Genomic DNA, 12,059 nt, shown 5'->3' with positions numbered 1-12,059 from the left:
ATGCCTTTCTGAGAGGCAGAGCAGTTTTACAGTGCTGCTGATAGCAGCCTGATATCAAGCTTAAAGTCAGTGTACTGTGCTCTTCAGTCCAGTCTGGTCTGAGTATCATCAGATAATCTATAATTCATTTGTAATTTAAAAACAAAATAAATGTAAATCTGTTATTTGTTTTAAAACCAGAATAAAATCAAAAACGAACAAAAAAACAGAAAATCAAATTAAAAAAACGGTCCAATTTTGGTTTTTGCAAATTCAATTTTTCATTTTCCATTTAGCAAAAACGGTAGAACAGTGGACTGACAGGAAGAGGAGGCAGGTGACACCCAGAACCAGTACTATGGTCACAAAGTTCAATTATATCAGTTACAATATATGTTGTTTAAAGCAGACTTTAGACATGCTCCACCTGACATCACATAGCACTCTGCTGAAGGTTCACTATGAGAGTTGAAACAGTGTTACATACTGTGCCTACCTCCCTGTACCTACCTGTACTTCCTGTGTGTCTCCTGCAGACTACCCATGGAGGTGGAACACTCCAGTGTTGATGAACTCGGCTCTCATTAAATGGATCTATCTGCCTGACTTCTTCACTGTGCCTAACTCCAAAAACCTCATAGGTCAGTTTGTCTGAATATGCATCTGTGTGTCTTTGTCTCTGTCTATTCATTCATTCATTCATTCAGCTCATAGTGTAAGTGATTGAAATGAATCAGTGAATGAGAACAGTATTTAAAGTGATTGAAAAAGAAAGTGAGAGCAGTAGAGTGAGTATGACATGGCTGTGCTGTACATCAAGCTGAATTATACATGTCAGCCATGAGCAGATCGTTTACATGTAACACATTTCTATTTCCCAGCCTTTTTTTGTTATTTTGTTGTCATAGCTACAACTCTTATGCTAAAGTTTCTTTAAAACAAATACATTAACGTAGTTGGTGATTAGAAAGCTTTTATTGTCATTGTACAAAATATACAACAAAATATAGAATGCTACTCCTGATCACTGCAAACAGAAACACAAGTTAAGGACACAAAAAGTGAGTAAGCTATTATTTACAGTGAATATTAAAACAGCTCAGCAGATGATGGCAGTCCTCGTATCGTGTGCACATTTAAGGAATTCATAGTTCTTGCTGCCCAGGGAAAGAAACTATTTTTAAGTCCGTTAGTCCAGCTTTTGATGCACCTGTACAGCCAACCAGAGGGCAGGAGGTTGAACAGGTGGTGCCCAGGATGGAAGGGATCCTTAATTATTTTTCTGGCTCTGCTGAGGCACCGAGAGCAAAAGATGACTTCCAGGGAAGGCATGTTTTTGGCCGTTCTTGATGACCCTCTACAAACTAAACAAAACTGTTTAGTTTTAGTGAAGCACTCTCAGAAAGTGAATTTGCTGCTGGGTGACCAAAGCAAGAGGAAACAGCGCCCTCATGTGTCTAAACCAGTTTGATAAATGAGTCCAGACATGAAATGTTTCTGCACCTTCAGCAGCTCAGTTCATCTTTATTTAAGTCAGTGTCACATGAGCTCAGCCCAGAGTACCAGAGTGAGGCAGCAGACTTGAGAAGATGATGGTGAGGATGATGATGATGATGATGGGGATGCTGATGATGATGAAGATGAAGATAAAGATAAAGATAAAGATGATGATGATGCTGATGATGATGATGCTAATGCTGATGATGAGGATGATGATGATGATGATGATGATGATGCTGATGTTGATGCTGATGCTGAGGATGATGGTGATGATGCTGATGCTGATGCTGATAATGATGCTGATGCTGATGCTGATGATGAGGATGATGCTGATGATGCTGATGATGCTGATGATGATGCTGATGCTGATGATGATGCTGATGCTGATGCTGATGAGGATGATGCTGATGCTGATGATGATGATGCTGATGCTGATGCTGATGATGCTGATGAGGCTGATGAGGCTGATGCTGATGATGCTGATGATGCTGATGCTGATGCTGATGCTGATGCTGATGATGCTGATGCTGATGCTGATGCTGATGATGATGCTGATGATGGTGTATTGTGTTGTGTGTGTGTCCACAGCGGACTTTGTGCTGCTGATGTGTGCGTCTCAGCAGTGGAAGGTGTTTGAGTGTGAGCAGACTGAGGACTGGATGGTTCTGGCAGGAGAGAACACAGATGAGCCCAACCCGATGGAGGGGCGACTGTTTAACCCTGCACCCAACTTCATTAACTGCAGGTAAACACACCATGTGCCTGTGTGTCTCACTGTCATACTGACGCCAGAGAGAGGTGTACCTGGTACATCTCGTACACACTCAGTCAAAATTAGCAGAAATGTTATGATAAGATTTTTTCCCTATCTTGAACACTAAGATATGTAAGTAGTACATTTTACAGTTACAACAATAAACTTCATGCAAATTCCACTCAACAGTAAATCTCACTGAGCAGTGACATACATCAAATGTTGTATATATCCAAGTCATGAAGAGAAAAAGAAGATATAATTATATTTAACTGCAGCCTATGATTAAATTCACTGAACTCTTATAAACACTGTGAATTCTAGCTTTAACTATATAATGAAGACACACACATCTGACATTTCTTTATCACAGTGTCTTATTTCATATCAATAGACATAGACACACATACATAGACATAGACATACATTTGAAATGAGCTAATATCAGATCGTGTTCACTGGGTGGTCTGTGCTGCACTATGGACTAGGCAAATGTATTTATTGAAAGTGCTTTACAGAGGCATGGAAGTACATGACCATAGAACATTAAGGTGACTTTAAAATAGCAAACACTAAAACAATAAAAGCACATTTCAATAAATACATATAAAAATATTTAATTACATAAGGTCGGAAACGTAGGACACCATTTTAAAAGGGGTGCTGCAGTGATAAAAGACATTAACGACAAGCAAATGCACAAGATTAAAAGATGTGATTTATGGGAGAGCTGCAGCAGACAGTGATGTTTTATGATTTAAATGCGCTGAGTTTGAGCAGATCTCAGGTGTTCAGGAAGCTTGTTCCACAGGTGAGGAGCAGAGAAACTCAAAGCTGCTTCACCTGGCTTTGTTCTGATTCAGGGAACACAGAGTGAACCTGTCTCACAGGACCCGAGGGGCCTGGATACTTCATATCGAACAAATAGATCAGAGACGTGTTTGTACCCGAGACCGTTTAGGTCTTTACAGACAAGCCAGACTTGTGGTGTGAGGAGTGGTGTGACGTGCTCCTCTTATAGTGAGGACTCTGCACAAGCTGCAGCTGAGAGCTGTGAACACACCGTTACAATAGTCCAGTCTGGTGAAAAGTAGCACTTTTCTTTTCTTATCCACCATTCAAAGTGCTTTACACTTCAAGTCATATTCACCCATTCACTCACCCATTCATTCACACATTCACTCACACAGCACTTTGAGTATGCATCTATTACACACATACACACAGTTGATACATTGGGGATAATTTGGGGTTGGGTATCTCGCCCAGTGACAGCTACATATGCAGACTGTTCATTATTAATAGAAGCTCATCATGCTGAAGCTAAATGGCTGAATGTTGGACTCACACTTTAAATCTGACTTGGTCCCACTCTCCCTCTCCTGCTCACTCCTCACAGTAAAAGCTTATCTAGACATGAAATCTGTCTTTCCCTTCGTCCCGCAGGAGTTACCTGGACATGGCTAAAGTTCTGGTGTTTCGTCACCTCTTCTGGTTCGTGCTGTCGGTGGTCTTCATCACTGGAGCCACCAGGATCTCTGTGTTTGGACTGGGCTACCTGCTGGCCTGCTTCTTTTTCCTGCTGTTTGGAACCCGGCTGTTGGTCAAAACCTCCAGGACCCGGCTGGCCCTGTGGGACTGTCTCATCATCTATAATGTGGCAGTCATTATATCTAAAAACATGTTATCAGTAAGTATAGATATCATGGTGCTACGGTGCTGGTGTCCAGGCTTCTCTGCCTCAGTAAAATATGTTACTGAAAGAATTTTCCATTTTAACAAATGGTGGCAGCTACTGGAAAATGTGTTCTAACAAATCACAAACTGGGAGGTGATGAAATTGAGTAAAAACAGACTCAGTATGTGAGCAGAAAGTACAAAGAGAAAACAGCTTTACTGATGCTGAATGTTGTAGGTAAGACATTCTAATAAACCACACTTCTCCACAGTTATGGTATCGATTAGTAACACCATGTCAATTCTGATTATTTTGTGCAACGAGCCGGTGAAATGACACAGATTTGACCATTTTAAATCTCAGAATAGAGTGAAACAGCCATCATGCAATGTTGACATCATTCAGTTAATGTAGAATCTTGGTTTTTAGTGTCTTATCAAACCATAATCTCACAACCTGACCTGGAAAAAGTCATTCATGCGTTCATTTTCTCAAGACTGTAACTCCCTCCTCTCTAGTTTAGTCTTAAAGTCTCTCTCCGCCCTCCCACTAGTTCAGATTCCAGCAGCTCAGATTCTTACAGGTTTTAACAGACACATCACATCACCCTGATCCTCGCTTCCCTTCATTGGCTCCCTGTCTGTTTTTAGATTTGATTTAAAGATTTTACTGATCACTGTTGAAGCACGCCCGGGGCCCGGGAGCTGCGAGCCAGTACGCAGCTTTAGATCCTCAGTTCAGGCCCTTGTGGTTGTTTCAAAGTCGAAGCTTGACCGTGCTTTTTCCATCAAGACCCCTCAAATTTGGAACGACCTGCCCGATGAGATGAGGCCGAATAAGTGACTTCTTTTAAATCACTTCTTAAAACTGATTTTTATAGCATCTAGTCTCTGTAATATAAAAAGTATATTGTACATCTTCCCTCTTAACTTCACCTTTTCTCTGTTTCTGAGCCTCTTGCCATTATTGCTTCTGCCTCGATGGTCAAAGGGCTTTGTAAACTGTAAAATCAGTGACCTGTCCAAGGAAACACTGACTTGTGTGTTTCCCTGTGTTTGTGTTTCAGATATTGGCGTGTGTGTTTGTGCATGAAATGCAGCAGGGCTTCTGTTGGGTGATTCAGCTCTTCAGCCTGGTTTGTACAGTCAAAGGATATTATGACCGTAAGTGTTTCAATAATGATAATATCACACCGCAACAATGATCATCTATACATTAGGAATAGTATCTGTATAAATGAATCCAAGAATAATTTATGAATTTATTATGTTTTGTACTGTATCTATATTTATGAAGGACAAGGGGTTTAGTATTAAACAGTGTTGAGTCTGGAACATTGAGCTTTAAATATTATATTGCTTTTTTGTATCATGTCATGCCTTTGAAATAATGAATAAATATTGCTTTCACATGTTGTTCAGATATCTTCTGCACATCGTCTTTTTATCTCACTCTTTGTCTCTGCATGTTTTTGTTTCCAAACAGCAAAAGCAGTGAGTGACAAGACCTGCAGCCTTCCTGTGGAGGAGGCGGGAATCATCTGGGACAGTATCTGTTTTCTCTGCCTGTTACTGCAGAGGAGAGTCTTCCTCAGTTTCTACTTCCTGCATGTGACAACAGAGCTGCAGGCATCTGCCAAACAGGCCTCCAGGTAAAACATAATGCCCCACGCCTGCCATGCTGGCACAACTGCAAAGGACAGTGAGACTGATAAACTGAGAAAATGCGGGTCGACTTGAGGTCTCTACTGCACTGCTTACTGCTGGCTTACTGCTTACTGACATCCTAACTCATAAGTTGCTTTCGATAAAAGACGTCTGCCAAATGAGTAAATGTAATTGTAATTATTATTATTTATTGGGGGGCTCAGGAGATAGAGTGGGTGGTCCACTAATCAGAAGGTCGGTGGTTCGATCCCCGGTTCCTCCAATCCACGTGTCGAAGTATCATTGGGCAAGATACTGAACCCCAAAGTGCCCCCGATGTATCGTTGGTGTGTGTGTGATAGAGATGCATATATAGCTGTGTACATAGCAAGTATGAAAGTGTGTGTGAATGTGAGTCAGTAGTGTAAAGCGTGTAAAGTGGTCATTAAGACTAAAAAAGCTCTCCATACTGTAAATGCACTCCATTTAGTGACAGTGCTTATGAAAACTATGCACACAAGTTTTCATGTTTTAATAATTACCAACATCAAATGAAAATAGATCTAATGTGGCCTTATTGACACACTAGTGTGAAGGTGAAGAACTGATTCTAATTAGCTAAAAATATGCAAATAAAATGACACTTGAATAAGGAATTTCATATAAAGCCAGCTGGTTTCACAGAGTTAGTTAAATGCCACATTAAAACTACTTGGGTCACTTAATACTCAGTAACATATCATCATCTGGTAATTAGCTGCTGTTAGATCAGGTTCAGGTATTGGCCCCTTTGATAGACTCAGATGTGGAAGAAGACCCCAAATGTACAGTCTTCTATAATTAATTACACACAGTTAATTTGTTCATTGAAATATTTTGCTCATAAATGCATTGACGACTGTTTCTTCCTTCCAGGGGGTTTGAGCTCTTCAGAGCCAGTATCGTGAAGAACATTAAGTTCCACCAGCAAACAGAGAAGAAGTCTCTGTCACAGCTCAAGAGATCGTAAGTGTTCACAGTAGACAGACAGATAGATACATACATACATACATACTTACAGGAGGTGCAGTATTATAACAGTACTGCAAAGAACAAGTAGAAATATAAAGCTGGATGAAAAGCCTTCAGTACTAGCTCATAGCAATTTTGGACACATAGTCTGTATCAGAATAAACATAAATGTGGCCGAATGTGCAAAAATAATTTGCACCACAAATAGGATAGGTTGCATTTTCTGCCCTTATCATTATTAAATTTCAAGTTTAATATTTTGGTTTATATTTGTAGTTTCTTTCAGCCACTTTAAAGATACTGGTCTTAACTATCTGTTCTTACAAAACATGTGAGAGTGTGTAAAATGACCACTGGATGTCAGTATATACACATTGTTGCACACCTGTTTTTTCTAGCTTCAAAGTCTTTAAAAGCAAGTCCACTGTTAATGAACTAGTGTAATTAACAAAATCACAAATGTTCTAGTCTGAGATTTGAAAATCCAAAAATACCACCGAATCAGAGGATCCCCACCAAATGAAATGTGTGGGCTGAATCTGGAAGCTAAATGTAACGGCAACAACCCAACAGGTCGATCCTGGAAACATAGAGTTACATTAGCTCACAGTAAACATTATGACCTGGTAACATCCTTCTTCCTCCTCGTCCTCCTCCTCCTGCGCTCTTCTCTCTCAGGATGCAGAGAATTCGCTCCAAGCAGCAGAAGTACAGAGACGGACACAAAACAAGCGAAGACTCCAGCGAGAGTCAGGCTGCTGGTAGGACTATTAATAATTAATGATAAACTAACATTCAGCTAACTCCAGCCCTGCCATTCCCACATGAGCCTGCCAATAACAGCCATGTTTTCAGCTGCAGATGCAGCACTGCTCAGGGGTTTGAACGGGTTCATGTCAATCACTCGGTCTGTCCACAGGGTTTCAGAGGGAATATTGCACTTTTTTATGACTGTAGTCACTTTGTAGAATAATATTTTTCTTTTCTGTATCTTATATTCTTGTCTGTCCATCTTTTTTTTTCTTCCTCCCTGCGCTGTTTGCCTGTCTTTCCTTCACATTTCACATTTCATTCCTTCATTCTTTCTCCAGCTGATCTGGAATCCTGTAAATAAGTAAACTGGAGATACAAGTATTTCATGCGACAGTGAACTAAAGTGTACTGTTCTTCACAAAGAGTACCACTCATTGTTACTGGAGAACATTTTACTCTTAATACTTTTTTTTTTGTTTAGCTGCATGAATCCATGAAAAAAATCCAAAACAATATTCCATGAAAACTGCTGAGTATCTGAATGTAATCTGTATATTCATGTTTCCATAAAGATGACTAGTGACATTTGCTCCAGCGTGTTTTAAATCCTGTTATAAGTAAAAGTCTGACATTCCTCCAACCCAAACCTTCCCTTGTTTCCTTCCAGAGACTGAGACAGACAAGAAGTCCAGGAAGAAGTGGTACCAGCCATGGCTGGACCACGCTACAGGTATGACAAACAGACTGGAAGAGTGAAGTAAGACTTCTGATGATCTCCATACAGTGAGGTGAAGGAGGTTGTGATATGTGATATTTTCCCGCTCACAGTGCTCCATTCAGGAGAGTACTACCTGTTTGAATCAGACAGTGAGGATGAAGAGGAGCTGCAGTCTGAAGAACAGAAGCCTCAGAAACAGACCGCCTTTCAGGTCAGACACACAAGTCATTCACTATATAGTAAATCTGTACCGATTTTCTATAGGGGTGTTTTATTAATAAATTTGTCATCATGCATGCAAAGTCATAGTTTACTCATCAGCTATAATGTAGTTTGTGACCAATACCAGATCTATGCTGCAGTAAACAAAATATGATTTTAAACTAATGACTCATTTCATATAATGCATATAGTAACAGTTGTTTTGCTGTGTTTGGCATGCAGTGTTGAAACTCTAATTTACAATAGTTCAACAGGGAAATCTTCAAAATGTGGATACAAATACTAAACTTGAAACAAATCCCCCTTTGCTATTTCTCTTTTAACAGCGTAGAAGGAGAAATTCAGTACACTGTGAAAAATGAAATGAAAGTATATTTCAGCAAAAATATTACTCACAAAAAAGAGTTACCTAGCCTAGAGTTAGCCTAGTGAGCTAATGTTAAAGTAAACAAGAAAAACTGTCGACTTTTACAGAATTTTTGGTTCATCATTCATAATAAATGGTTTGTAAATACATTGTACTTTATGCTTTTTCACATTACATATTAGACACTGCACAAATAAAGCTCTGAGGAAATGTGAGAGTTGTGAATTTGACTTCCTCATAGTCTAAAACAGGTTTACATTACAAAATCATTTCAATCTGTCCTGTGGGTAAAATTCTGTGGTAAAATATGTTTCCTGTGTCAGAAATGGTGGCCATCTTGAAATCTTTAAAGTTTATTGCAGTAACCTGCTGCACTACATACAGTATGTTTATTGTGTTGCTGATTTTTTGTTTCCCTCCTCAGCTGGCGTACCAGGCGTGGGTGACCAATGTGAAAACAGCTCTTAGAGAACGTCAGAGACACCAGCGACAGTCGAGGAGGATTGAGAGAAAAGAGAAAGAGAGAGAAGGAGGGGTGGATGCACAACAGGAGGCTTTACCTTTAATAGGTCAGATATTCTTACATCCAGTTCCTGCCAGAGCAGATGCGAAGACACAATGAGAGAGTAAAGTGGAGGGGAGAAACTGTGGCTGTAGTATTCAGTGTTATGGTCAGGTCAGGTGGAGAGCATGTAACTCTTCCTTCAGTCTTTCTTCTAACTTGTGAGGCAGTGATTTGTTCTTTCACAGGTTGCATCAGTTATTCAATTCAAGCTTATTTACTGGTCATTTAATTAATGACCACACCCACTAAATGATCTCAAGTTCATCATTTATTAGAGTAAATCACCTGCCTGTTGCCTGTCATGACAGAATGTGGTCTGAGACACACCTGCTGTAGAGGGAACTGTGAAGTTTTGAGCAAAGCAGGTGTTTATATGTCTGTCTGTGTGTCTGTGTGTCTGTGTGTCTGTCTGTGTGTCTGTCTGTCTGTGTGTCTGTCTGTGTGTCTGTGTCTGTCTGTCTGTCTGTCTGTCTGTGTGTCTGTCTGTGGACAGATATTTGTCTCTGCGACTCACAACCTGCAAGATACATATCCAACTTTAGAGGTGTGTAGTGGAGGTCAAAATGAAGGTTTGAAGATGGGTGTGGTCTGACCCATGAATACGAGTATACATATGAATATAATAATGACTTATGAGTCGACATGTTGACGAGCGTCATGGCTGGTGTGAACCCAGTCAATAACTACAGATACATTCACTATATTTACTACTTATGTATGTACTTACTGATGTTTTAGGGTCACATGACACCCAGACTCATTTATGCAAGCAGGGGTTATTGTCAACGTTAGGGTGAATGTAATGCAAGTCAATGTAATGTCATCTGATGTGATGGAAATGCTGTTTTTTGTGTGTGCGTGTTGGTGTGTGTGTGTGTAGGTTGTAGCGACAATGATGTGTTTGAGGACCCTGTCGTTCAGGAGGAGGTGGAGGAAGAGCAGGAGTCTGGTAGGTTCATGCTGCTGTGTCTACTCATCATGTTACTAAATAGTGTATAACTCAATTAGGAATCATGATATAAAAGGTCAAGGTTGCGGTGACCTCACAAAACACAGTTTTAGCCTCTTGAACGTGATATCTCAAGGCTACCGTAAGGAAATTTGTTTAGATTTAGCACAAACATTGACTTGGACTCATGGATAAACTGATCACATTTTGGTGGTCAAAGGTCACAGTGATCTCCCATTCTTGTGAATGCAATATATCAAGAATGTCCAGAGGGAACTTCATTGCTCACTTCTGTCACACTGTGTCCTCACAAAACATGTTTTTGGTCATAACTTACAAATTCATTCACTAACTATGACACAGTTTAACTCAAATGTCTATAAAGATAAAATTAAGTGAGGACATTTTATAACCAAAGGTCAACGTCACAGTGACATCATAATCTTCTGTAAAAGCACACAGAAGCCAGTATTTTCAAAATATACGAAATATATACATAGAGGACATTTTGTGAGGAATCTGCTGAATCTACAGTTTGCTACCTTTACTATATCTCCTGCTTCCTCCCCACCCCCACCTACAGGTCACGGTGAGATGGTTCAGAGGATCTTGGATATCTTGCGTTTCTTATGGGCTATAGTTTTGGCCATGGTGGACGGACTGACTCAGTGGCTTAATCTTCTGACTAAACAGTACAGAGAGACATCTACAGTCCTGTGCAATGAACGCTACTCGATCATACACAAGATACAGCAGGTAAAAACAATACACACACACAAACACACACACACACACACCAACACACACTCTAACTTGTGTGTGTTTCCTTCTGATTGGCAGCATCAAACAGCAGCAGACTCCACAGATGACCAGGTGTCTCAGGGCAGTGAGAGTCCCACACTGGAGACGTGTTTGGATGAGACAGATGCAGAAAATACCACCAGATACAGGTGAGTGTGAAGAAGGGTGTTTGTCCCTTGTGTCTTCTGTTTGCCTACCACAAATTGCAGAACACACCATGCTGTGAATGTGCTTCCACACCCTGGAAGGATTACTGTCTTTGTAGGAGATGTACTGAAATATACCGGGCATGTTTGTATTGGATGAATCCTCTCTGTTTGACCTTTTCTTTGAGCAACACACTAAAATTTGTGTCACCACCAGTAAGGCTCTAAGACCCACCTGTTTCAACTGTAGGGGAGTACTGAACAACATGTAATTAAACTAGTATTTTAACTACATTTTGCAGTAACTTGCTGGTAGTTCAACTACATTCATCTGTGCACAGTGATTCAAATAGTTAAATTTAGATTTTTTTTGCCATTTATGTGTAGTTAACTACTGAAACTACAAACGTTTTTGGGCCGTAAAGGTAAAAATAATATATTTTTTTATTTTATTGTACCATTGCTTCTCTTTCTTTAACTAAACCCCCTTTGACTAGCACTTTTTGCAATAAACTGGCTCATGACTTTGTATGATATTTTATTAAAAATTTTGTACATTGTCAATCTGATTTTTTTTTCAAGTAGTTTTAACTATAGTAGAATTTAGTTAACCAAACCAGCTTTCTCTCCCTTATAATAATAATAATAATAATAATAATAATAATAATAATAATAATAATAATAATAATAATAATGATAATAATAATAATAATAACTTTTATTTTTATAGAATATAATATATATATATATATATATATAAAGAGCAGAACAGCATAAATAAAAACATATCATATATCAACATAATGCAAAAAGATGAAGATGAAACTATATGTTGATGTTGATGAAATTCCTAGCAGCTGGCTTAATATAATTAGAGAGGTCACCAAGATTTGCACTGAGAGAGCTGATGATTTTGAGTGGACAAACAGAATTACTTCATTTTTATCATTGTCAAGTTTGAGAGGGTTTT

At 39.3% G+C, this 12,059-nt stretch overlaps 1 protein-coding gene across 3 annotated transcripts in view; it reads left to right on the top strand.

The window, feature by feature from the left end:
• The window catches only part of piezo1 (piezo-type mechanosensitive ion channel component 1), a 97,739-nt gene that overhangs the window by 68,228 nt on the left and 17,452 nt on the right, over nt 1-12,059 (top strand). For all 3 annotated transcript variants that reach the window (XM_056395669.1, XM_056395670.1, XM_056395668.1), the window contains exons 23-35: nt 516-620; nt 2,068-2,224; nt 3,680-3,923; nt 4,978-5,074; nt 5,397-5,562; nt 6,473-6,562; nt 7,247-7,329; nt 7,989-8,051; nt 8,150-8,250; nt 9,053-9,197; nt 10,074-10,142; nt 10,726-10,898; nt 10,983-11,092. In XM_056395669.1, coding sequence (XP_056251644.1) covers nt 516-620; nt 2,068-2,224; nt 3,680-3,923; nt 4,978-5,074; nt 5,397-5,562; nt 6,473-6,562; nt 7,247-7,329; nt 7,989-8,051; nt 8,150-8,250; nt 9,053-9,197; nt 10,074-10,142; nt 10,726-10,898; nt 10,983-11,092 — 1,603 coding nt within the window. The remainder of the gene's footprint in view (nt 1-515; nt 621-2,067; nt 2,225-3,679; nt 3,924-4,977; nt 5,075-5,396; nt 5,563-6,472; nt 6,563-7,246; nt 7,330-7,988; nt 8,052-8,149; nt 8,251-9,052; nt 9,198-10,073; nt 10,143-10,725; nt 10,899-10,982; nt 11,093-12,059) is intronic.

The sequence above is a fragment of the Seriola aureovittata genome, chromosome 14 (genome assembly GCF_021018895.1).
Source record: "Seriola aureovittata isolate HTS-2021-v1 ecotype China chromosome 14, ASM2101889v1, whole genome shotgun sequence".
Classification (NCBI taxonomy): Eukaryota; Metazoa; Chordata; class Actinopteri; order Carangiformes; family Carangidae; genus Seriola; species Seriola aureovittata.
Note: the sequence above shows the minus strand (reverse complement) of the source record. Positions and strands in the feature narration are given on the sequence as shown.